Source organism: Agelaius tricolor, unplaced genomic scaffold (genome assembly GCF_023055355.1).
Source record: "Agelaius tricolor isolate 1412-34295 unplaced genomic scaffold, bAgeTri1.0.p SCAF_2, whole genome shotgun sequence".
Lineage (NCBI taxonomy): Eukaryota > Metazoa > Chordata > Aves > Passeriformes > Icteridae > Agelaius > Agelaius tricolor.
The window spans coordinates 69,319,121-69,346,836 of NW_027269262.1; the positions used below are offsets into that span (position 1 = coordinate 69,319,121).

The 27,716-nt window shown below is 36.3% G+C and overlaps 1 protein-coding gene across 1 annotated transcript in view; it reads left to right on the forward strand.

The window, feature by feature from the left end:
* The window catches only part of ANGPT1 (angiopoietin 1), a 151,905-nt gene that overhangs the window by 45,329 nt on the left and 78,860 nt on the right, over nt 1-27,716 (forward strand). The window contains exons 2-3 of the mRNA XM_071421377.1: nt 24,323-24,478; nt 25,365-25,486. Coding sequence (XP_071277478.1) covers nt 24,323-24,478; nt 25,365-25,486 — 278 coding nt within the window. The remainder of the gene's footprint in view (nt 1-24,322; nt 24,479-25,364; nt 25,487-27,716) is intronic.

The following is a 27,716-nucleotide window of genomic DNA, read 5'->3' on the forward strand; positions in this document are numbered from 1 at the left end:
CAAGAATCTCAGCCCCAGCCTCACTAAGTAATTTAGTAAACACCATTTACTTTCAAAGAAAAATAGTGTTTAGAGGTTATAGCTTATATACTTATATACTTTTAAAGAAAAATAGTGTTTAGAGGTTATAGCTTATATTTGAAAGATGCTGCCATTGCCTTCAGCCCTTAGTTGTGAAGTCCTTAGCTGTGAAGCCATACTTTCTGTCTAAAAACACAGAATACTTTCCAGTTAAGGAGTAATAATTTTCAAAGTCTGTGGTTAACTGTTTTGTTGTGTGGCATTTTAGTCATTTGTGCATTGAAAAAGTACAATACATTTGCTTTGTATTTGATAAACAGAAGAAATGTGGGAATAAGCTGAGAAGTGTTGGGTTTTTGCTTTCTGTCTCTAGAAAGGGACAAGGGTGAGGGTGTCAGAGGCTGTAACTGTCCATTAAGCAAGTCACACTCTGCAAAGTGGGAATTCACTACCAGCAGACTTACATGCATGTTTACCATCTAAACGTGGATATTTTCAGCTCATTACAAGACCACTTCGAAAAGGACAAACCACAGAAAATGAAAACATGCAGCCCGCCACACCGCAGGCTGTACTCTGGGCTGCCCTTAGGATCCATACAATTTCCTGTTCATGTATTTCTATAGCAGGCTGGGGCTGTTCAGTGGAGTGTAGAGGAGATAAAACCTTATTTCCAGTCACTTGAATTTCACACTAGATATGTGCAGGTAAACATCTGGCATTGGTTTGTGGCACACAGATATCCAGGACTCAAAAGAGCATTGACAAAATGAGAAACTCTAATGACACACTAAAAGTAAGGACTTCTTTCTCCTGCTGCAGAATTTCAGCTCAGTCTTTGGACTGTGCTGTGACTGCCCCTTGCTCTCCTGCCTGCAGAGCCCTGGTCATAATCAGCACCCTCTTGTGCAGCTCTGCAAGTATCTGCTAGTATTACTGGTTACTGGGTAAATACAGCCCCTTTTCATTTGTCCCTGGTTCCCTTAGGGACAAACAAACAAAAAGAAGAGTACTTTTTCTCATGATGCATAATAAAGTTATGGAACTTTGCCACAGGATGTTGTGGAGACCAAAATTAGAAATGTTTTTTTCTTTTTTTAATTATATTAGATAAATGCATGACGATAGAACCCAGAAGTGACCATAAAGTAGAATTGTCTGCATAAGAATTTCCCTCACAAACTTCCTAAGCTGAGGGTATCCTGGAGAATATACTGCCCTGGGCTTCATTATTGATGGTTGTCAGAAACATGATTCTGAAGAAGATAAAACCTTTGGCATAAATCTGTATAGTCATTTATATCTTTCTGCTTTTGTCATTTTTAATGTCTTAAGAAAATACTTAGTGCTAGTGTTTATGTACAGTATCTCAGTATGTTTCTTATTTACCTTCTCCTTTAACCCACAGACTTATTTCCCAAGGTAATGAAGCAATAGAAAATGTTACTGAAATGTCAACTTGTTTCATAAAATTGTTCTCAGATTACCACAGTGGATGTTTTTAGTCTAACAGAAGATGGAAGCCATTTTGCTGAACTCGAGCAGTTTCACAGGGCGTGTAACAAGAGCACAGCTTGCAACACATTTTAACCAAAATAAATACTTCATTGCTCTTTAGGAAAAATCATTGCTTTTTAAAAACTGCTAAATATTGAACTAGTTTATCCTTACACCACCACATCCCACCAAGACTCTACAGAAACTGATCTGGGACTGTTTGCACAGACTGCCCAGAGGAGGTTGTCCATAGTGCAATTGGCTAAAGACTTATGAATATGAACTGTTGTTAAAGGTGTAGATCCTTATTCAGCACTAATCAACTTCACTATCTCCAGATGGGTAGATGATTGAAGATGAGATCTGAAATTTCAATAAAAACAGAGACATTGAAGTCATATATGTGAGAAATGGCTACTCACTTTTTATAATTTTAGAGAGGTTTATTGAATCTTATCAAAAATACAACAGAAGACTGAATAGAGAAAATGTTACAGTGCTGGGAGGAAAGGATTTTCCCCACCATGTGCTCACCCACACACTGGAGGTTTTTGCCTTTTAACCCCTTAACACCTCCCAAAGTTCTGTCCAGTGGTGGAGATCACTTCCTCAAATCCTGATTGGAGGTCAGCTGTTGCCATAGTGACAAGCCAACCATCCCAAACATCCCAACCCAGCTGTCCCTTGATAACAATGCAAGGAGGTAAAACATAACTATAAATCTATAAAACTTTTCTTAACCTATATACATGATATTTGTTTGTTAATTGTGACAGTCAATCATTCCATTGCTCATCTAGCACATATATTTAAAAAGTTTCTTCTTTGTCAGTTGCTTGCTTTCAAAGGTCATATTTTTCCCTCTTAAATAAACTACTGCTCTTGATCTTGATAAATTCTCTCTAACTTAACTGCTTGTGAAGGAAGCTGGAATGCAGTCATACAATCCAAACAGTTGAAATGAAAGCAAAATCAGGCCTGTAGCTTCATTCTCATGTTGTATTTGAATATTTTATTTCTTCCCACTCTCTCTTTAAGCACCATGCACTAGCCTTTTTCCATACAAATATAGTGCTCCGTCTAACATCAGTAAAAATTGTGCATGTGACCTAGGGAAGTTAACTGTAGTTTCAACTGGCAGTAATGGTATTTGCACAGTACAGCTGTATTCACAGATGGGAAAATAGTTTTTTTTGTTAAGTACTTAATTCAGCTAGAAAACACCTAATCCAAATCACCCCCAGGAGGCACATACAGTAAATACTATCTACTCTGTCACTATGCATTTCAATAAAAGCTTCTCAACTTAAAGTCATTCTTCCATTAAATACATTCTGTCTCAACTTCACAGCATTAATGTAAGCTGCTTTTGAAGGAAATAAGTGTTTTGCTAAAACAGGGCTAAGAGATTTCTATGTAAAAAGATAATGATGTGCTGAAAGATTGTGCTGAATGATTTTGCTCAAAAATATAGACAGAAGATACATAGTCAGATGGCCACAGAGAAAAGGAAAGCTTTAAACAAAGTGTGAGAAGGAAAGAAAATTCTGTGATGTAAATAAGGGAATGCAAACTATGCAGGACTAGTTTATTCAGAGAAATTGCAAAATAGAACTGGAATCAATGAGGGTGGGTGTATTTTTCAGGCAAATCTCCATAAGCCTGTAAACTTGCATCGTCACTTGTTAATAAAATGTCTTGGCAGCCAACAGCAGAGGAGAAACAGCTTATCAATGCCTATCACCTCTTTCAAATAATTAGCTGCTTAAGATATCTTGAATGTCTTGAGTTGAACCACACTACCTCAAGCCAAAGTCAGCCAATTCATTAAAGTGTTTGAGCTCTCTAAATCCTCCTGCAGCTAAAACCAGGAAGGTATATTTGCAGTCACAGCCTGAAGGGCAGGGTTGTAAATGCTCCTAAATCCCCTAAGAAGCTAACTACCAGCTAAGTACCAGCTAAAAGGCTAAGTACCAGCACTGTACAGCAACCCATATACTTTAAACTTCAGGAAAACTTGAAATTTTGGTAAGTAAAGTCAGAAATTTAGTGTATTTGGGATCATGTCTTCATAAAAGAAAGAAAAGGAATGAATAAGCTCATAAGATGAATACTATAAATTCCACAATAAAAAAACAGATAATGAAGCCAGTAGATAAAACTTTGATGTTAAAAATGAAGACAGTAAAGACACGGGGAATGAATGACACATTTCAGTTTCTGAGTTATTCTTGCAACAATTCAGTTGTTGTCAATTTGAGGGATTTAATATGATTATGCCAGCACTGAATTTTCAATATTTTTTTCTGTAGACTAATAAATATTTTGCCAGTGCCTTTTGATTTTTCAAATTGTGCTTGCACTAAAGAAAGAGACCAATTAATATGTTTACTTACTGCTCTGATAGCTGGAAGAAGATGATGGTCCTGGGAGTTCCTTTACACTTGGCATGAAAGACAGAAGAAATGTCCAGTCCTATCTAATATAATGAAAGGAAGGAGAAAGCCAGAAAAGAATAAGAGGCGGGGAAGGGGAAAGGAGAAAATTAAAGGGAGTGCATAGGTGAATGAAAATTTCTACAGTTGCACTAATGCCAGGTGATTACTGACATTTATAAATTACCTCATCTATGAAAACTATGTATGTTTTAGAAGAAGCTGATTATATATTTATGGGTTCTTTTGAAACCTGGAGATCCCCAACTTATTAATAATTCCCCTGATCCTTGACAGCAAATTCACAGAGCTTTGTGGTGCTATATAAGACTTGAGGATGTGGTCCTCTATCACCGAATCCTAACAGCCATGCATTAAAGCCTAGATGAGCATATTCAGAGGTAATCAAGCTAAAGGTGAGGTCTTTAATTGCATTCTTGAAATGCAGTAGTTTGATATTCCTATATCCATTGTTCCTTATCTGAATCACAGGAAACAAAAATCCTGTTACACAATGAACAGGAACCACTAGAAAGAACTAAATGGATTTTCTGGGGAAAAACAATGTTTTGCATGTGAAATGTAGACTCTCATCAGTTTTCCTTCCACAGTCATAACCCATGTAGGTAGTCACAAACTGATAATAGTACTTTCAAGTGGACATAATATCAAAGACCACATTATTTGGGAAAAAAGAAAGCCAGAAGCTCTATTTCATTTAAGTGATGACTGATAAAAAGCAGTTCATTTGAAACCTGTTTTTATTGGCTGTGTCCTGCTATTTCTTTCAATGCCACTTTCATCTGAAAAAATATTTTCTCAAACATAGCCTCTGGATGTCTTGTAAGTATTAAACATGTCCACATCACCAAATTGAATGGTTTTGATGAGCATTTTAGGGTTGTTGTGTGTAGACACCCACAGAATAGGTAAAGAGTTTCAAAGAAATCTTATGGGGTCCAAGTCCCGTAAATCCTTAATTTTTGTAAGGATAACTGGTTCTGTCTCTAAAAAACATCATGGGCTGGATGTCCAGTGTGTGTGTATAGCTGCCTATTCTGATTTCTTTGGAAGAGTCGTGTTGGAGTTGAATGCAGTGCAACTGTTGTGCCTGTGGGGTGTGACAACTCCTGGAATCAAAACATTTCAAGGCAAAGGTTTGTTTATGCAGAAAATTTGTAGAGCAATTGTCTGAATATTTTTCTATTTCTCAAATAAGAAATCAGTGGGAATTAAGTACAGAAATACAATATGGGCCTAAGCCAAAGATTAAAAAAATCTGATGCCTACAGTGGCATTTTAATGATATGGAGGCACATAAATTTAAGCATTTTACTAATTTACAATGGATTTGGCTGTGATCACCCAAAATGAGAACCCTTAAGCCAGTACATTTTCACAATGATGTCATAAACTGTGTATACCTATTGCATATCTGAAATCTTAAACTCACCATGAAGTACAATACCATCCTTTCTATACTTGAATAGTTTTATTATTAGAAGTTAAACTGTATATTTAGTTAATGATCCCTGCAAAATCCATAAACAATATTCAGAAAAGAGACAAGTTCTTAGACCTGACACATGTAATGATGGGCTGCCAGAGCACAGTTGCACTTGAGCTCTTCTTTTTAGCATTATGAGTCTTGTGCTCTTCATGGCATAATGGTCCTGCTTTAGCCGTTATGGAGAATCAAGGAATAGAAAACACACTTGACCCATCCTAGCCAATATTTCTGTGAAATAAAGTCTTGCTTTGAAGAGGATTTGTAGGCCTGTAATCCCACAGACCAAGGAGGGAATAGAAACCCTATTTTTTAGTCTCTCATGTGATGGTGTTCCAAAGAAAATTAAACCCAGGTAAATCAGTTTGCTGTAACTGAGTAAGTGTCAGCTAATTCATGAGGAAATATCTAACAGTGAGACACACCTGAAATGCTTACTGTGTTTGTGCCCATGAATCATGTTCCTTATTCTGTTTTTGTATGAGAAATTCAGGTATTTATCTTTGTTCCAAACTTCTTTTTACAGATATAATCTTTGGCATCTTTGAGATTCTTGTCCTAAAAGACTTAAAAATGTTCCTATACTTCTTCATTTATATAACAGATTCAATCTTGAGGCATAATGAATAGCTCTTATACTGTAGAGAAGTATCTTGTAGGAATAAGACAGTGAACCTTTTGTAGCTTGACTAATACAATCCATAGGAAGGCAAGGTGAATGTTCTGTAGTCAGTGTTATGTACACAGTTTAGTTTGGCACTGTTAGTTCTCTTTGCAATTGGCAATATTTGGCTGAAAAGTACTTTTATTTTTTTGGCTACTTTAACAGTAGTTAGGATTTCAACAATCATCTCTAAAATCATTAATCATGCAACAGCTCCTGCCATGGCCTATTGGGAAGTATTAGTGAAATGACAGTATTAATGCCATTAATGCAGAATTGTTCTAGTGCCCAGGGTAAAGGAAATAGTAAACCACAGTAGTAAAGTTGTACCCACAACTTGTAAACCTAAAGGGATATGCTTGTAAAAGAGGTGAACTGAAAGGGCTAATTCTGGGAATTTGTTTGAGTGACTCACACTATTTCCTTGCTAAGTAAAGCAAACAAAGATAAAAAAAAATTTCTACCTTTTATAAATGCAGTAAAACAGAGTTAAGAGCTGCTCCTCCATATCTCCCATGGCACTAAGGTATATAATGAACCATCTATATGGTATCTTAAAATCAGAAATTCCTTCAAGTTAGCAATATTTTTATGTTTTCCCAGAATATAAAAGTAAAGAGCTGAATTATGCCAAATCATACAGAATGTCTTTATTTTTAGCTCTGATTCAACAGAAGATTTACAGGGAGATTAGTGGTCACCAAAGAAGTATTTGCATCTGTTGTTTATGTTATGACATCTGAGATCAAAGTTAGGCTTTAAACTTTAACTTTCTGTTTTGAAAGTGGATAATGAAACTGGAAATAAAGCTGCAGATGTGAGGGGGGAAAAGCAATGGAGTATTAAAAACACTGCAGAGAGTTTTGAAATTAAGGGGATATGTGGGATGAAGCCCAGAGGTTGGATCCACCAGCCTTCTGAACACTCTGCTCCTCATTCCGCAGATTAAGTACACATTGTGTGTGTGCTTGTGAATCATCCCAGAGGTTGTGGAAACACTCCGTGTTTAAACTGAGGCTGGATTGGCCTCAGGCTTTGCTGAATGTCCAGCCTTTGCAGCACTGTGTCCAGTGTGCTTAATTATGTGTAGCCATGGTGATAAAGCATTTCTGTGGCTGAACCTAACAAAGTTAGTACTGAGTTGCAGTGGCAGAAATAAATCCAGTGAAAACCCAACTGTGGAAATTAAGCCGCAATGAGGATTCTTTCCAAGGAGATGCTAAGATGTTATAAGTAAATATAAACCTTTGAGCAGCTGATTTTAAGTAAGTTGAGGGTCTCTGAAGAGATAATTGATGTGCATTCCTAAAGTCAAAGAAAGAACTACTAACTATCTTGTGAAAGAGTGGATTACCAACAGGCAGAATGCCAGGACAAAACCTCTACTTGAGCCACTGTCATTAATGAGATTATGATCAGGCCTTTCATGCAGATAGCTAAGAATGAAAAAGAAGAAAGATTCCTATGGTTTAACTGCACAACTTAGAAAATTATCAATGGTCAGGACATCCCGTCATAATTGGTTCACTTGTAAAATATCACACAGGTCAGTGCAGTCAAAGGTATTTCCATTTATCAGGTTTTGGAGATTTTGATGAAATAATTAACTGGTTTCTCTTCAGTTCATATGGCCTGATCCTGTACTGAGATCTCTGTGAGAGCAGACCGTGTAATAACAAATGCTCGCAATTTCAACCGTTATACAAATGTACCTGTGCAGTCATATAGACACTTGATAATATTGGTCCATACATGTTTGCAAAGGCTGGAACTGAGAAGTCCTTCCTCTTCTTCAAAGAACAGAAGCCATCAATTATATCAATTTGTCTCTGTCTGAAGTTGCCTGGCTATGGTCAACTGTTGGGTTTATGTATAGACTGACACTGTCGTCTTTACATTATTTATAGCCCTTCTTGGGTGCAGTTAAGTGAGTGGAAATTGAACAGAGACAAAATGTCTTTAACTGTGAAAACCAAACTTACCAGAAATATTTTATTTCTCTCAGGACTCATTTACATATTATTGTTGGTATTACTTGGAAAAAGTGTAAATAAGGCAAAAAAGGTCTAAAGAGAAGGTTGACTTTAAGTTGGCATTGTCTTATAAAAATATTTCTAGTCACTGTGTGGATTTAGATTATTACGGAATGTTCTGTTCTCTTAACTGAACATCACATTAGATTTGTCTGGATAAAAATATTTGGATTATTTATTTATGTTGGAAAAACTGTATGAATTTAAATTTAATTTAATGAGCTAACTAACTTGTCCTTTAATGGTACTAAAGTTTCATCAAATCGGAGAAGCAAATGCACTTTTAAATAAAATTAGGAGGATAGTTAAAATATTTAATTTAATCTGATTTTGGAAGTTAGCACAAAAAAGTATAGCTGTCATGTTGTATCATCAGTTCTGAGGTTCTGTCACAGGTTCTTCCTTTTCAAGTAAAATGGCCTATTTCTAGCAGAAAGGCTGGCCTGCAGTTTGAAATTCAATGTATGTATCTTACACAATTTTCTGAGTAGAAACCATACTGTTTAAATTTTAAATAAAAAATTTCAAGATCATTTAAAATCATTCAAGAGACAATAAAACATCTTTTTGTGTTTATATCTTATTTTGCGTAAAACTATTCTGGAAAGTTATTTATAGCAATTAAAATTTACTCAAGTTTTTATTAAATTATCATAATTAAATAATAAATCCTTCCAGTACCTGAAGGTGGTTTATGAGGGAGCTGGAGAGGGGCTCTTCATTAGGAACTGTAGTGATGGAGCAAGGAATGGCTTTAAATTGGAAAAGGGGGTGGATTAGATTGGATATCAGGAAGAAATTCTTTATTGTGAGGGTGGTGAAGCACTAGGACAGGTTACCCAGAGAAGCTGTGGATCTGTCTAAGTGTTCAAGGCCAAGGATGGATGGAGCTCTGAGCAACCTGGCGTACTGGGAGGTGTCCCTGCCCATGGCAGAGGGAGTGAAACTAGATGGTCTTTAAAGTCCCTTCAAACCCAACAAATTCTATGTTTCTATGATTTGTTATTAAGCAATTCTTTTGCTGAGTTACCAAAGGGCAACTATTCACAGCATCTCAGGATTTATAAATTGAATAAAACTATTGTGGTCATCTATTTCCTTCCTTGAAAGCTCAGGATTATTTCCTAAAGTATATCCCTCCAACTACTAAGTCTGCCATAACTAATCATATACTGTATGTTCCATTTTTAGCATTCAGCTCACTCTTTTCAATAAAAGCTTTGCAGTTCATGCACAAGTAGAATAGACTTTAACCATAAAAGAAATAAAATTAAATACCAATCTGATTAACTTTTCAGGTCTCAGAAAGCCAGCTTATATTAAAAATCCTTTTTACCACACTGGCTTTGTGAACCATGTGCTAAAGGATGGGGATTATGAAGATCTATTGCAGCAAAGGCTTCAAACATTCTTCAGCTGGTTCGGCTGATGTGCAGTGCAGTCTGTGCCAAGACTCTCTGCCATTCTTAAACATGTCAATGAAACATATCCACCACTAGAGCTGTTCTTCATGTTTGTGACTGGTCATTTCAGTCTTTTACATGTCACTAATAATTTGTCTGAGCATCTTGATAATGAAAGGGCAAATGAGGCTGGCATCATGTTTTAATCAGACATGGAAGAGTTCTGTTCACATTTATGACTATATTTTTCTATTAACCAATGCAAAACAGCACTGAAGTAAAAAAACAACTGGTAGAAAACTTTTTTTTAATCAGCAGTTGTGTGACATATAACTGCAGCTTTGGGATTTTGATAATTCACACGGTGCTACCTCCAGAAATGTGGTGTTAATACATAATTTTCAAAACGAAATTAGAGCTACCTTATCAATGAAAATTACTGAGACAGCCCATGTCTTAGGTTATTATTTCACAGGTGTATCAGAGACTTCTTTTAAGACAAGTTAGCAGCCTTGTGGAAAGCTCACAGAAGCCAGGAAGCTGTAAGTTCAAACATCACTTGTTTTTAGCCACTTCTTGTATTTCAATGTGCTTTATAGTTAGGTGCTAAACAGGGACTCACACTCTTAATTTTAGCAGTGGATGAGTTATCAGTGTGAGCTTCTTTTTACCTGATAAATTCATGGACCAATCTGTTGAACACAATCTTTTCTGGCAGGATGGAAACAGAAGCTACTTCTTAGATATTGCAGAGTTAACTGCCACATACATGAGTATACTGTCACCACCAGGAAAGTGGGGAATGGATTAAAGCCTTGTTTTGAACTGTCTCAGGAATACTCAACTCCAACCACCAGTAATCCTGAGTCTACATCCCTTCTGCATGACATAAATAGAAGCAGGATTATGAATGCATCATATTCACATATAACCAAGTCAGTCCCTGATCTACGCTGAGTGTCTGGGAGGTCATACAAGATTAAAAAGTTAGTCTACTTTTCTCTTACATTTTTTAAATATTGAAAAATATATCTTTTGGGAATTTTGGTAGTCCAATTAGAGAGATTTTTTTTCTGCAAAAATCTACTTCCACTCACAAAGGCAGGTTGTTCACCAGTGAAAAGCTTTGGGTAAAGGGGGACCTTGCAGTAACAAAGACTAACACAGGTGTTAGCAAGAGTGTGAAGGAAAGGAAATAGAATCACATTTTCTAAACACTCAGCTGCATGTTTGGATAAGGGATTTTTATCTATAGCAGAGTTTTGTAGTACATTTGAGATTTTTTTATCTATTTCTTTTTGGCAAGTAGAAGTCCTACCTGGAAAAGTCATTCAGATCACTCAAGCTGTTGCAGTGTTCCAGCTGAGCCTCTACTCACAATTGCCACAGATTTGGGGATGACAATGAGGAAGATGCTTTTATGCCATGACCTTCTCTCATGTGCAACAGTGGACTGCAGGTCTGCTTGAATATTCCCTTTTTTAGGATGCCATGAAATCAGAGCTCTTGCTTCTGCCCTGCTGTGAAAGATCTGCTCTTGAATGGCGAAGAGTCAAAAAGATAAGCTTCAAACAAACCCCCAACACCTGACCTTTCAGGAAGTTCAGTTCTCAACTGGAACTCTGAAGCTCATTTTACATTACCCTTTCTGAATTCTTCCTTTTAAGGAAAACATCTTTGTGGTGGCCTCGCAGTCCACTTGCAAAGAAAGAAATGAAGTCCTGTTTTCCTACTATTTGTCTTTACACTGACAAAAAGAGCAGTGACACTATTTCCACTGTTATCACACAGAAATCCATTAAACATTCTACATGTTGTGAAGAAATTTACACCTCCCCTTCCCTTTTCCTGCTGGGAATTTGTGGTAACATGGTAATTTATTTCAAGTGGAACAGAAGCATTTCTGTTTTAGTTTTCTTTTCATGTCTAGAAGTTAGAAGTTTAGTCCAAATGTAATAATGGTTAAATAATCCCTATGTCCACACTTGCCCTAATGTCAGCAGCATACTTTTCACAAGAAAATAATCTTGAATACCATGTTAATAGGTTTACAGTAAGGAAAAGCTCCAAACTTTGGTTTTAGAGCAGATTAGAATTGTAGCCAGAAAAATAAAAAAATAAAATAAAAACATTTCTATGGCTTTGGGAAGACATTTTTACCTGTTCTGGAGCTGAAAGTCAAAAAGGAAAGCCTCAGGAATGTAACCCCGGCCAGATTGTGGGTACCTTCCACAAAACCTCCTTGACTTTAATATGTCAGAATTCCAGACTCCCAGTGCCATCCCCTTCCCCTCAAAAAGGCTTACTGTGCCATCCTAAAAAATCTGTGTCCTAAGCCCATATTATTTGACCTAATGGAAATTGAAAACACAACGTTACCTGAGTGCAATTAATTGGATGCAGACGAGACAGGGATGCATTGGGGAATCAGAAGTTTCCTGACCTGTTGCTCCCAGACCTCTTGTATGGCTCAGTTGGCTTTGGCACTCTTGCCCCCCCTCATCAGATCAAACCCTCAGGCATGGTACAGAGTTAACCTGTTTCTATCAGCATCAATACCAGGCACAGAAAACCTTTGTCCTTAAAAAGAGAATACCTGTTTCAGAACATTTATTTTTCAATGTTTTTATGGCCTATATTTAGATTTTCTGTGCTCTGGGCACAGGAGTTTGCAGGTGACATCGGGGTTTAGTAACCAATACAGTTTCCATGGGTCCTCCAGGAGCAGCAGATATGACTTTGCCAGAGTCATAGTTACAGCATTTCTTTAGTACCAGACAGGATTTTTTCTCTCTTTCCAGTACTGAAGCATTCGCTGTGCTGTAAAGTTTTGACTACAGGGCACAAACTCTATTGCCAGCTATTGGGCAGAATGTATAACTGTTAACATGATTGCAATCTACAGCTCACTGAAACAGCTGCCAAGCTTTCCTTGGGATTCATGAACACTTTCTTCTCTACTATTATACTACAAAGTGTGATAGATATGAGCATTATTGATGTCAATTCTTCTTTAGATCAAATAGCTGTAGTCATGGGAAATGTTATCCTAATTCCTATATGTTCTGCACATGTGGTTAAACTAATGACTTGAAAGTCTGCTTTTATATACAGCAACTACAAAGTCAGTAGAACAGATATTTTTCCTTACCCATGAGGGAGAAGAACAGTACCACATGGCTATCATTATAAAAATGAGATTGAAGTAAAATCCTGACTTGGAATACTTGAAAGTTTAAGAATATCTATATTTGATTTTGAGCCCTGGTCATCTCTGATTCTGAAGAGTTACAGCATATTTGAAAGGCCTAGGATATTTTCCTTTTATTTAATAGTCCTATTATTCTGATATGTTGGTTTATTCAATGTATTTTTTATTACACTGTAAATGCTTCTGAGTTATTACTAAACCACCCTTCTGACTGTGGTTTTACTTGGCAAGAAAGCATTAGTCTTATTGTTGTGCATGACCTACTTGGGATTTATTGTAAAATTAAAAGTATTGTAGAAGGAAGAACAAGAGAGCAAAACCAGTGATGAATGCTAAGAATTCATGTAAGATATGAAAGAAGTTCAGACTTGTAATAACTGGTGTGTCTCATCTTTGACTCATGGCTCTGTGTTTTCACTACATTAATCATGCCAGAAGAGTTGTCACTTCATATTTGTGAACTGTGAAGGTCCGTCAGGGCCAGGTCCTGTACGTGTTCCTGGATTGCAAATCGGAAATGACTGTGATCGTTATCACTTTGGGCACAGGGACACCGTGTAGAAATTTGCAAACAAAAGTAGCAACTTAATCAGTGACAGAGTGAGCCTGACAGCTACCCTGCCACTTCACTGGGAATGCGGGAGCAGCGCGGGTGCCAGGACTCCTGGATCACCAGAAATATATTCATATTTAGATTGTCCGAAGGACACATCAAAGACATGTGAACAGCTTTTTGCTACTAAAAAATAATTACAACCATTCCTCTTCACTATTAGTGTGATGATTTGAATTTGCATTGAACTAGCATGAGTCTTAAACACTTAATGTCTAATTGTGGCCATTAAGTATAATGTTTGCAAATATATGTTTGGTGGCTTCTGTCTTCCCTTGTAAAACCAGATCTATTTTCAAATTTCTGCATCCAAACTGCCCATCTCTTTGTCTGCCAATCCATTTCTAACACATGTCACTGTTCTTCTATAATTTGTTATGTCTGTACTGCATGAGTGCTCATGGACAGACTTAGTAGTTCATATATGAATTTATTTGTCCTATCTTTGTTAAGAGCAACAATAGAAACTCTACATCAGCCATAAAAAGAGAATGACAATGAGTTAGCAGACATGTAATTGAAGGCTGAAATCTTCCCCACTTCAGCTTATGATTTCATGACTTACAAAAGAATGCATCACAATAACATTGTCTTCCAGGAAGAGCTGTGATTATGATAAACCAAAGTAGGAGGGAATATTCTTGCCAGGTCCTAGAAAAAAAAAAAAGGGGGCAAAAACACTTCTCCTAAAGTAAGGTTTTAGGACAGAGACTCTTTCATCATTCCTTTTCATTTGTCTTCTCTTTACAGTGACTTAAGTGCAGGAATGTCTCCAAAAGATCTTTATTTTCAGATTTTCCCTAATTTAAATATTTGAAATGACTTTTATTCTTCAGAGCTACATTAAAAAAGAGATTTTTCAATCCAGTTATCTTGTTATTACTGCTGAGTTTGTGCTCAATGCTAAGCATAGAACAGCCCAATTCTGCTCCTCATTATTGCAACTCCAGTATGGTTATTCCTTTAGCACTTGATGGAAATAAAAGTGCTTATTTCCACTATATGAACTCTCTAGAGAAACCCACAGTTCTACATTTTTCATGTAGAGATTGTGGCACTCAAGAATTAAACTCAGGGCAAAGATTTGATCCCTGTAATCATACCCTGAATCTCACTCCAGCAACTGGGGATGAAGGAGATTGTATTAGCACATGTTTACAAAAAGAAAATGTGATTGCTCTCTTTCAAAATCTCAAGAGGAATATAATGAAAAGAGGGACCAGAATTGTCTTTGTATGCTTTGGCTGCTCTCATATTTCCTATAAAAAAAGGTCTTATCTTTCTATATGATTATTAAAGCCATAAATGGATTTATATCTCAAACTATATCATTTCAAATTATCCAGGGCACTTTTATCTTATTAAGTTTCCTAGTCTTTTCTACAGGCTAATTCTAATACATGATATTTCATTATATTGTTTAGTGACTTTCAGTTATTTCCATTGCTAGTTGTAGAACAGTTTTCATAATCTATTTGGTGGAATTAACTCATCCTTATTTTAAGTATACATACCTGCATGTGCATATGTAAATGTATGCACACGTGTACTGAATATGTGATAGTTTCACGCTGAGATTTTTATGAATTTTTCTGATTTTAATCATTATTGGAAGGAAGTATTTGGCAAGATCTTATTTATGTATTTTAATACACTCTTTGACATGTATGAAGACAATTTTTGTAGGCTGCACGTATTTTGGCAGGACCATCTTCCTGGTATGCAGTTACACATTCATTATAATGCTGAGAATTATAGGTATGTCTGGAGGCACTTAGAGATTAATGAGTGTATATATATAGAATTTCAAGAATAGGAAGAAAAGGTGTTGGAGTTTGTACTAGCAGTTAACTTTTTTTATAGTGCTGTGGGAATCTGCAGCTCTTAGTTTACTACTACAGATATTTATAGAAATTTCATTTATTTATATTTCTTATATGAATTTTTTAAAATTATGAAGTGATTCCAGTGAAATGTATCAATTTTTTAATGTCTGTATTAAAACTAAGGTAAACATTGCCATTTATCCAGAACACCTATCATTAAAGTGCTTGTGCCCAGATTATTGCAATAAAAGTTGAGAACCATAAATATAGACAAAAATTTATAGGACACAAATGAACATTGCTGCCTACAGAGATTAAACCCCATAATTTAGGAGATATTACATATATGCTCATGTAAATCTATGCTCATAAATACTGTGTGTGAGAATATGTAAACTCTTGTCTAGATATTAATCCCTTATTGACTGAAGGAGTTCAGCAGCTTTCAGGCTTCAACCTCCCTGGGCTCTGCAGGGGAATGGATTTTACAACACATAGAGGTTTTGCTCTTTGCTATATTAGGTACCAATGGACAAGAACATCTTTCTTCAATATTGACTAAAGTCATGTTGTTGGGGCCAAATGCTGAATGCAAGACATATAGCAAAACAAAGTAAGACTTGCGATTTTTAGGCAAGGAAAGGAGAATAAAAGGACAGGGTTCTTGATTAAAATATTATTATTCTTTGTAGTCTAGATAGGATTTTTATAAACATTTTTTGCTAAATAAGATATGTTGAGCTGAGGAATCTCATTTGCTCACAAATACCTTGTCCACACAGCTGCTCTAGCTTGTCAGAGGTTTTATCAAGTCTGAAGTTGCTAGCAGGATCCTCTGCTGTCAAGCATGAATCCTGAACCATGAGCCATTTTGTCCATGCAGATTTGTTTCTGTTTCTATTTCTCCTTGTGTTTGGAAGTAAAGTTAGCTGCATAAGCACTGATTGTGGACACAGTGTTCCTGCACTTTATCAATTTTTTTGAACAAAGCAAAACCCTCCCATGATTCAGTCCTTACCAGGTGCCAATGAGACATCATAGGAGAGGGAGTACACAGTAAGGTTTACATTTCCTGTAACAGTCAAACCTGAGAAAGCTTTCATTACTCCCTATCACCTTGGAAAAGATCTGAGATAGGTTTCAGTTCTCCTCAACAGTAGGTGATTTATGGTAGAAGCACACACAGAGGATGTGAACATGTAGCCTGCAGATCATGAGTTCTGGTTTGTGTTATAAGATTAATGGGATGCCTAGAGTGGATGTTTTGTTGATTTCTCTGGGATGAAGGTAAAAATAAGTATTTGTCTGGAAGAGTGAGGAAGTTGGTTTTTGGACAAGGGGATACCCTTGAATTCCTGTAGGCCCAAGTGTACTGAAATTGCAGCATTTTCAGTGATTTCAGCACATGAAACTTACGATTTATGCCATGTAAACTTCCAATTTAAGCTTTTGAAAAGGATTAAAAATGGAGATTTTGTTGGCATTTGATAAAATATACTGCATCCTCAGTTGACTTTGAGACTTCGTGTCAGGTTAATGAAAGGCAGAATGGTAATCTGCAACCTCCACAGGAAAAAGAGAAAAATGGTAATAAAAAAGAATTTGTGATCTTTTCATCAGGAAGATCCTAAGACAGAACTGAAGAGCTGAAGGCAGAGCACATGGCAATGAATAAAGAGATTCAGCTTCTCAGTGAGATATATATCTATATATATATAAAATACAAAAAAAAAAGATCATTGTTGAAAGACTAGAGCATAAAATCATTGAGTCTTAATTTCACAAACTTTCTTGGAAAACTGTGCCCATATGTCATAGTGGTGAGTGTCAGAAACCAAGCAGAATTAAAAATAGCTTAAGTAGTGCAATGTTAAATCATTATACTATCTCCTATAACACGTATAGATTCGAAACAATATTCCAGCTTCCCTGGTTCATTGAAAGTTTAGATTTAAGCTAAATCTAAACTGGCAGAGAATACAGCAAGCAGAACTATTTATACAGTTTAAGATTACATTTTTCAAGAACCATATTCAATGCAGTAAGGAGATATTTCAGCAGAAGTAATTTTGATTATGTCATATGTGCATAAGCTAGAAATGAACAAAAAAGTGTTTAAATATTCTTCTTCACAGAAGTTGTTCCAAAATTAGTGTTTCTGAAAATTAGACCTCACCAAAAGTATATTTTCTGAAGAAAATTAATTAGTTCCACATTTTAATAGAAAATGATTTTTTTAAAAAATCCCCACAGATGTTAATGTGCTTAGGGTGATATGACAGATGTTGCATTTTCACAACTATGTCTTCCCTTTCCCAGTGTATAATGAGGATGGTTCAGATTTTCAGTCAACTGTAAAACCAAATGAATTTAGTTTATAAAATTAAGTGGTTTAGAAAATGATCAAGAAAGAAAAATATCATCCACACAGTTACAAAATTTATAAATGTTAACATTCAACAAGATAATTCTTTGAACCATAAATATTACTAATCAGTAGAAAATTAGAACATATTGTTATGATTAAATGTTATCAGAAGCTTCCTTGTGGGACCCATTTAATCATGTTTGATGTGATTCTCAGTTCTGCTGCTTACTGACTTTATTAAGACTTAAGGTAAAAAAATTAGTTGTATTAACTAATATTCATACTAAAGTAATTGAAATTTATTCCTAAATATTTTGCATTCTTTTGTAGAAGAGGTAATCAATGGCATTTCAAGTGAAAAATTTCCTTCATAATGATTTTTGGGTTTTAGGTCTAGAAATGGCTAAGCTTTTAGAATGACAAAACTTAAAAAAAAAGGAAATATTTCTTGCCACATAATGAGGAACTGAAATTCATATTTGAATATTACACTATTGGGTAAACCTAGCTGGGGATGCCCTTAAATATCTTGAAACAAAGAACTTTGTTTTGCCCATATCTTGTATTTCTATTGATAATTTTTTAATTAAAAAATATTTCCCTTTCCAGTTTCCTAAGATTTTAGTGGGATGCCACACAGCATATTCTTCCACCATCATTATCAATTACTATCTCTTACATTTTATGTACTTTACTGAATTGTACAAAGATGCCAAGACACCACTGACCACAAGATTGGATATCTGCAAATTGATTTTTTAGAGATTGAAGCTTTGAAAGCAGCCTAATAAAAGTAACTTGAGTTTCGGAAATTTCTGCCAGTTTATAATGGCAGATGTAGTTCATGAAATAATTTTTCAGGTGGTTCTGCAGAGTGCCACCCTATGGATGAATATTCATACATTCAGAAACTTCCTCAATGAATGTCCTAATTTGATTGATTTGGTCAATTCAGAACGGTTCCTTTTATTTATATCATTATGTGTGGCTTGCTTTTCTTGGTTTGGTTTTTTGTTTGTTTTGTTGGGTTTTTTTGAATTTTTGTCATTTAAATTCATGACTCCTCTGTTTTCTTGACTTCCTTCAAAAATCTCATTAGGAGATGGGTCTTCCAAACTTTTTCTCAGTTCAATGGAGATTTTACTATAGAGTTTATTCCAAATATTGAGCCTGCAACCTTAGGTCTGAAGCACAGTAATAGAAAGACCTATGATTAATGAAATCAAGATAAATAGAAAGAACTATACAATGACATAATTTGTCTGATCTTTTCCTGAAATATTCTCCACAGCAATGGACTTTTCACAGTTTGCTCACAGAAGAATCTCTACCAATATTTTTTTACCTGTACTGTTAGAAGACTTTTCATCAAATGTATAAAAATTAACCTTCCAATACTGAAGCTTCATGGATGTGGGAAACAGGTTATTCACTTTCCCTTTACATTTTTGTGTTAGTCCAGTAAGTTATTTTCTTGTTAGACTTCCTATCAAGCATTTCAATCCTCAGCATTTCTAAGTCTTTCAATTTTTTAAATTAATGACAATTCTTTGCCTTCTGTACAATTTTCCAAATAGTGTATATCTTTCTTGAACTGCAACATACAGAACTGAAAACAAAATTGCTGCAGAAAATATACTGATGCTGAATGCAGCAGAAAGATTACTTCACCTGTTTTGGAATAATCTCATACAAGTGCTATCCCTGATTTCTTCTGACAAAAAGATGTCTGGTCCTTATCTGAAGAGGAAAACCTGCTTGATTTGGGGTATGGGTTTGTTTGGTTTTTAGCCTGCAGAAAGATTCTTCTACATTTATAGCACACTTTATTTTACTGAAGGATGATATAAACCCAAGCTCAACCTCCACAAGGACAACAATCATTAGTATATTGGAAATCAACCAGGCAAGAAATCTCAGTATTGCTCAGCTGGGGCTGAATCAAACAGTTTTTAGTTATTGTGTGAGGAGAATGCAGCTGTGGTTTCACTGGTCGCAGTGGAATTGCATCTATTGAATTATGCCTTATAGCCAGACAGTAAATATGATATGCCAAAGATTGAGACATTCTAGGAATCAAAGATTTAAGGAGAAGTATCATTTATGTGTTTGGAACATTTGGTTTGGAAAAAACAGTCCAATGTTTCAGTTCAGAAATGAACACACATTCCCTGCAAGTCTTTGTTTGTTTCTCTGTCAGGAACAGAATTTGGGAAACCAGACTATTGTGATTGAGGGTTGAGATACAAAAAATATCTGAGCAAGAAGTCAAAATGAGGAGTTGCAATATTACAGAAACATATGAAAATTCAAAAACAAGTACAGAATAATTGTGCAAGTATCATGCTCATATTTACTTTTATTAAAGTGCAGCTGAAAAACTAACAGGCTTATTTTCTTGTTGCTTTAAGGCTAGAAATCTGGGTACATTAATTTAAAAAAAGAAAGGGAATGTTTTTACAGCCAGATTTTCTTATAAGTGTTTGTTTGACTACATATGGATTTGGTGGATTAGTTTTCTGCTTCCTCTTAGAATTGAAACCGAAAAATATATTTCATAAGCAATGTATTTCATAACCAGTATATTTCATAACCTATGATTTTGTGAAAGCCCCATATACCACATATCCCAACATGCCTTTCTATGAGTCCAATTTTTGTAGTAGTCACTTAAAGGTTTCACTTCAGCTTGCAAGGTTGTTTTCATAATATTACCAGATCCTGTACCATCTTAATGTAGGTAATGAAGTAAGGTTGTTTCAAAAGTAGTGCAGATTAGAGTTTTAGCATTTGTGCATTATTCATTTCTTTTATGCGCCATCCATCTTCATTGTCCTTGATTCCCAGTAATCACATACCAACAGAAATTTTGCAAGGATTGTTGTTCTCTACTCATTGGATTTGTAATACATGAAGGTTGAATCATTGTAAAATAACCATTTTATCAATTTTCCCTCATTTACAGATAACCTATAGAATATATTTTTAAATAAATGCAATATTGGCTTTTTCAATACATGAATAAAATAACTTTTCTCAGTGATAAAATCTTTCCTAACCTCTTTCTACTTCAAATCTCAAAGAAATTCAAAAGTATTCTATATATTTCTACTTCTTCCAGCTTATTCCCACTAAGTCTGTTTGTGTATTTATAAAACACAATTCACATAAAATGTCATTTTTCTATCTCACTCCTTGAGGCAGTTTGTCACTGTGGGTAGGTATGACCTCCCCTCAAACAGAAAAATAAAGAAAGAAGAATTGAACTTTCATTGGTTGGGTTGTGGTGTAGCATTACTTGTACTTATTCAATTCATGTTTGCAAACCAAGGCAACACGCAGCCACTCTTACAGAATAACACTGGACATTGTCTTTCTGTATTTCCAAATGATGTGCAGTCTATGGTAGGAGGAGAACAGTCTATGATTACTGTAATTTGTAGTCTTGTTGTAAGGCACTGTATGAAAATGTCTTCTGGGAATCATACCAATTCTTAACATATAGCTCTTACCTGAGACCAGCATTACTTGATCAAAGTAAAAGAAAAAGCTTTTATTTTATTTACAAGCCATCTGCCACAAACACTTATCATTACATAGACCCTAAGTTACTGTTTCCATTTTAATAGTTCCATTAGTGTTTTGGTGGTTTCTATGAAGGTTATTCAATAGACATTGTCCAGAAAAGGCTAGATACTCTTAATATGTAATCCTCTGGAATGTTTATTAACCAATAACACTGAATCTTCTGACAGTTTTATTTCTGAGAATGTTACAACGTTCTTATGCATCCCACCGGTAATTCAGCATTACCCATAACTCCTCTGCAATGTGATGACTCTTACTGAAAGCAGATGCAGCCAAATTAATAACAAGGACATCAATTTACTGTGAAAACCCATATAGTTGGAGGGGTGGGATGAGGGGAAAAGAATGCAGAATATAATTCTGTTTCATTTTTGGAAAAATAAGTGGCTGAAATAAGTAGATACAGTAATTTAAGTACTTGTTTAATTCAGAGCGTCTGGAGGAATTGAATTTAACTTTATTATAGGATGAAGGAATTCTAGAAAATTACTTAAACCCCTAAATGTTCTTTAATTTGCTTCTGTGAATAGGTTTCCATGTGTCAAATCTTTGGTGAGGCCACCCTGCAAGGATCCTTTTATCACCTAGTAAATAGATGCTATTGCTCCTAACTAACCACAAAGAATGCTCAGTTCATGTGCTTAATACAAGGTCTCCAGAGAAGGCAAGGCTTCAGATGAAATTCCATGCTTGGTCATAATGAACCTGGTAAATTGCTGGCTTCCTGCAATAAAAATAATAGGTGAAATCTTGGCCTATGGAAGCCAATGGGAATTTTGGCATTGATTTTAGCAGGGCCAGTATTGCAACCAATAAATCTACAGATCAAACTAAAAGAAGTAGGCAAAGGGAGGAAGGAAGGGGAATTAATGTAACAAAACCCCTATATTATTTCATTTTTTGTTCAACCCCCCTTTGCCTGACTGAATAGCTCTTGATACTCCAGAGATGTGCTCACAGAAACTATTGTGGCGGTATTCTGAACAACAAATATTTACAAAAGCATTTAATGAGTAATTCTGAAACAGGAAAGTCAGCTTTGTTGTTATAAGGAGTCAGTCTCAGATTAAATTTGAGGCTATTTTAGGGGTGAGTAAAGGAGGGCAATTGACAAAGACTGGATGCCATGGGACAGTGTTAGACTGGAATAATTAAAAGTATGAGTTATACAATACGCCTCAATCTGTGGTTGTGTTTTTGCTAGACAAATCTGCTGTAACTCCACACAGATGCAATCACAATCACAATCACAATCACAATCACAATCCTCTCTGAAATGTGACTAAAGTAACAGGCAAAGAAATTTACTTAAAAATATGAATTTATTTTTATATTTATTTCTCTATCTTATATATATGTGAAAACATCTAATTTCTGATTTCTGATGTGTAACAAATGCTGTTACCATTTCTGCAGCAGTTTTCAGCGGCATCCATTGCACATATACACCACATTCATCATGTACAGCATGGCAGTTTCAGAAAGCTCCAGGCTAGCAAATCAAGCACTGTACAGCTACAATACAGACATGCTATGCTCCTATCTGCAACCAAAAGACATTGGATGTGAGGAAATGTGTGTGCTGGTAACCTGTCATGAGCAGTACCATGGTTGGAGAACTCTGTGTTTCATTAGGAAGTGAAATTCATCAGAGGAATTGAACTTGTTCAGATGTTCCAGAATCAGTCTCCATATTCTGGACCTGAATAAGGAAAAGGACAATCACCCAGTTTATGGGGCTCATTCACAAGGACTATTTGCAATCAAGAGATAGTTTGGGGGAAAAAAATCAAAACATCCATAGGACATTCACTTTAGTTTTGACCATGATGGTTATTGTTTCTTCACACTGGGATAAAAAACCAAACAAATAAAACATTGACAACTGTCTTATTCAGAAAATATTTTACACTGTGGCAGTGTCCTGTTTCTGTAATAATGTTCATAAAACTAGTAGGTGCACATAAATGATCAAACTAGTAATAAATATATTGTGAGCTCAACTGAAGTGACTCATTAGAATATCTAACAGTCATGGCCCCTAGGCACAGGTATACGTAGAAAAAATGAAAATATACGTATATATAGAAAAAATTAAAGCAGCCATTCTTAGTAATGACACTCTATAACTGACTACCACTCCTTTTTGCAGTATTTAAATCAACTCCATCTGGTTCTTGCTATTTATTTGCGCAACTTACCTGTCACAGTGACTAACTACCAACTAAGGACTAAATCTTCACTGGGTTTAAACCAGCTGGACTCCAACTGGCTGTATCAGTGGAAGGTATTGAAAACTATGTTCTGGGCCACCTATCTTTATGTTAAAGCTCTATGGAGTACATCAGGACAGACCGGTGCTTATATAAGTAAGAAACAATCTCATCATACTGTAGACTAGCCCTGGGTTTATGGCAGGGCAAGGACACTGTCAGCTAAAAGGGAATGATTCTGTCTACACTGACTAAAACAAACTGCAACAAAAAGCGCCCCTCTCTGGGATACTTCATTTATTTAGAGGGTTCTTGTTCAGGTTCTGTTCAAGAATTTGCGATGTAAAACCAAATATCAAGACCAAAAAAGCAAAAGAGCAAAAAAGCTTTCTATGCTTTTTGGCCAAAAACTTCCTTCTTTTATTGGCATGACAGTGTCACCATTTCTTTACAAATTTTTGATCTCAATTAAACTAAGCTGTGTTTGTTGCTAAGTTTCTAAAAAATCATTTGGGGGATTAAAGGGAATAAAAAAGTCATATTCCTGAATGACAGACATAAAACAGAGGATGTAGGATATGATAGGATCTCTTCCATGGAAGACTCACATGTAAGTTATGATGAACAAATAGGGTTTTATATTTTCCTCTGGTGTGCTTTGCTCTTTTAGGGTTTCATTCTGAAGCTGCTATCTCCATGACAAATGTTTACTGCAACCTTGACACAGACCATGATACTTGGAAAAATCTCAGGACTCCAGCTGACAGGGGGAGATAGTCAGATCCCTACTCCAATAGTCATATAGTCAACTAAGACTTGAGATCCTCCCCTGAAAATATTAAAATTTCTGCTTTTGACAAGAATTCCAGCTATGCACCCTTTATAACACCAGAATGCCTAAATGGGTAAAAATACTACAGCTACAACCTTTTGTCTTTTACAGCTTGAGAACTACATTGTGGAAAACATGAAATCAGAGATGGTGCAGCTGCAGCAGAATGCTGTGCAGAACCACACTGCTACCATGCTCGAGATAGGGACCAGCCTGCTCAGCCAGACAGCAGAGCAGACAAGAAAACTCACGGATGTTGAAACCCAGGTATGTTCCCAGCATGGTTTTCAAAAAGCTGTTAATTGCAGAGAACATTTCCCAAACTCTTTCCTTTCTAATGCATTACCACACAAAACATTTCAACACAGGGGTCCAGGAAACACACTTTGTTTCTTGGTAAGAACAGCATTGATGATTGACCCTTGTTATGTGTCTTTCTTTTGATTTCATTTGGTTAGTATATTTAGCTCTGTGTGTGCCACAAAGGTAGGACTGCCCAGGAAACTAGATCAGCATTTGACTTTCAATAAACAGCTCCCTATTGTCGATGATACAAGTGTCAGGCTAAATAATGAGTAACAGGATAAATCACAGCTTCTGATCTTCATTGTTGTTGTATATCAATCATTTCCCAATTTTTCAAGCTCTGTAGGACAACAAAAATGGACAATTCAGATTGCGTTGTGAATGTCAACGATTTCAAACAAAAATAAGGCACTGAACTGCCAGCACCACAAAAGAGAGAATGCAGGGGAAAGCTAAAGTAGGAGCTCTATTTACAAAATAGCAGATGCAACACTTTGAATTCATTCCAAGTACTCTTGCACTTTTCTGGTTTAAGCATGCTTTGTAAGAATGCATGTCTGAGGCACATCTCGTTTTTTCTATTGAAATGAAGCTTGTTTGGCAGTCACCTTGCCTCTTTCTGCTGATCTGCTACTATCCTACAGTTTTAGAGTGCCAGAATATCAGCTGGTACGTATCAGTGCAGTTTGATTGAGTTCATCTGCACCAGCTGAGCAGCCGAGGTTAAAAAAGGATTTAGAAACAATTTTTGACAAATCATAAAATCAGAATTAAATTATTATATTATGCTGCTAAAACAAAATATCCAGGACAACATAAACATTAATGTTTTTGATTTATCCTTAAGGTGCTAAATCAAACATCCAGACTTGAAATTCAGCTGCTGGAAAATTCCCTGTCAACATACAAGCTAGAAAAACAGCTGCTACAACAGACACACGAAATCCTGAAAATTCATGAGAAAAATAGGTAAGACTGAGTAATTGGTCTCTTTCTCTGTTCATTACAAAGTGGTGTGTGTATACTTTGTTTTAAGCAACTGATGAAAGCAGCAAATATGGTAAGTGGACAGCATAGGTAATATTTATGAACTCACTAAAACACCTGGGGTGTGAACTTACACTATATTATGTCCTGTGTGGTGAAAAAACTATTTACCAACACAACTTTTTAAGCAGTAAATTTAGAGTTGGGAAGTAGCTCCAGTGTTCCCTTTCTGTGACACAGAGATTCAGCACCTGAAGTCACTGGGCTTAGCAATTCAGTATGCCAGAGAGCATGTGTGGTGAGCTGACCTTGTCTGGGATGCCAGACGCCCACCCAGACACTCTCTCACTCCCCCTCATCATCAGAACAGGGAGAAAATATGATGAAAAACTCATGGTTGAGATAAAGACAGGGAGATCACTCATCAGTTAGTGTCATGGGCAAAACAGCCTTATTTACTATCAATTAATAACAGTGTAGGATGGTGAGAAACAGAAACAAACCCAAAAAGACCTTTCACCTCTACCTCCCCTTCTTCCCAGGGTCAGCTTCACTACTGATTCTTCTATATGCCCCCTGAGCAGTACAAGGGGATGAGTTGGGGTTGTAGACAGTAGACAAAGCACAACACTTTGCCTTGCCTTCTTCCTCAAGTTTTTTCCCTTCTCCAGCATGGTTCTTTCCCACAGGCTTGTGTACTTCAGGGTAAAAATGCTCCACAGGGACTCTGCACAGGTGTTAGCTTCCTTCTGGACATATCTGCTCCACTCTAGGGTCCTCCATGGGAAACATCTGCTCCACCATGGCCTCTCCCACAGGCTGCAGGGCTGTGTCTGCTCCAGTGCCTCCTTCCTTGCCCTTCTCTAACCGTGGTGTGTCTGCAGCATTGCTTCTCTCCCTTGTTCCCTCACACACTGTACAGCTGACTGGAACCAGCTGTGCCCCAGGAAGGGCAGCTCTGGCCCTTCCTCACAGCAGCTGCACCTGGGCACTGGCACCCAGGACAGTGGGAAAAGCTGCTCCCCTTCCTGACTGCTCTTTGAAACACCCAATACATTCCTGCCTCTGTGGTGGGCAGGGGTGAGCAGGGAGGGCAGGGAGCGCTCTGACTCCTCAGCCTCACTCTTCTGGAATGAACAACTGTGAAGTCTGACTAGGACTAAGGTTTTATTTCCTCTCTCTACATTTGATATTAAAATGAGGCAAACAGCTTTTAAGATGAGGCAGAGACTGAAGCATGTGATACAAGCTGTTGAGGACTGTTTTAATTGAGATCAGTCAGTCTTCCAAAGAGAGCAGTGTGACCCCGTGCTGCTGGACAGGAATTGGCAGCTGAGGCAGAAAAACCTTGCCCAGGGTTATGCATAAGGCAGACTAGCACCATAGTGGGCAAGAGGCTACAAGGTAAAGAAGACAAAATACAGGTAGTGATGAAAAATAGAAAATACTGATACGAAGAAATGTGCTTGTAAAATGTGTCTAGTTGCAAAGCTGGTTGAATAATATATCATTATTGCTACTGATTATGAAAACCAGTTTAATGCATTTAATCTGAAAACTGTTTGCAACCAATAATTCCAGCAAATGTTATTCTGAAGAAATTGAATTACACTAAAAACTCTTGAACTCCAGAGATGTCCCTTAACCAAATAAAAGTGTGAATAAATTAGTGTGGGATTAACTTTGTCTTTAGCAATCTCAAAAATAGGTAATTCACCTAAACTGCTCTCCCTGTAATCCACAGACAGATTGGCAGGGGGCAGTTCATTCTACATATTTTACAAATTTATTTCAAAATTGACTTAATTCAAGCATTAGTTAAGTATATAAGTACTTGTACTTTTATCTGCTGCAATATGATTAGCAACACAATTTTGTTGGCTGCTTAAGAGACTGTGTCTTGTATATTTGGGATATATTTATTTACCTTAGGAATGAATCAGAGTAAAAAGCCTTCATGGCAGTAAACAAATAAGCCCTACTTGAACTGACCTTTGACTTGGCTGACATTATGATAAAATGGATTTTGAAAAGTCAGAAGAAAAGAAGGGCTATTTTTTTAAAAGCACATTTTTTGTTGTTTTTCTCAGAGGTAGAGGTATTTGTGGATAGATGAAAAAGCTCACAGAATTTTATCTTGTAGCAAAGCAAGGACCTGGCATGCATCGGGTGAGTCCTTTTAAAGTCTCCTTGGGACTGATAAAATTAGGGA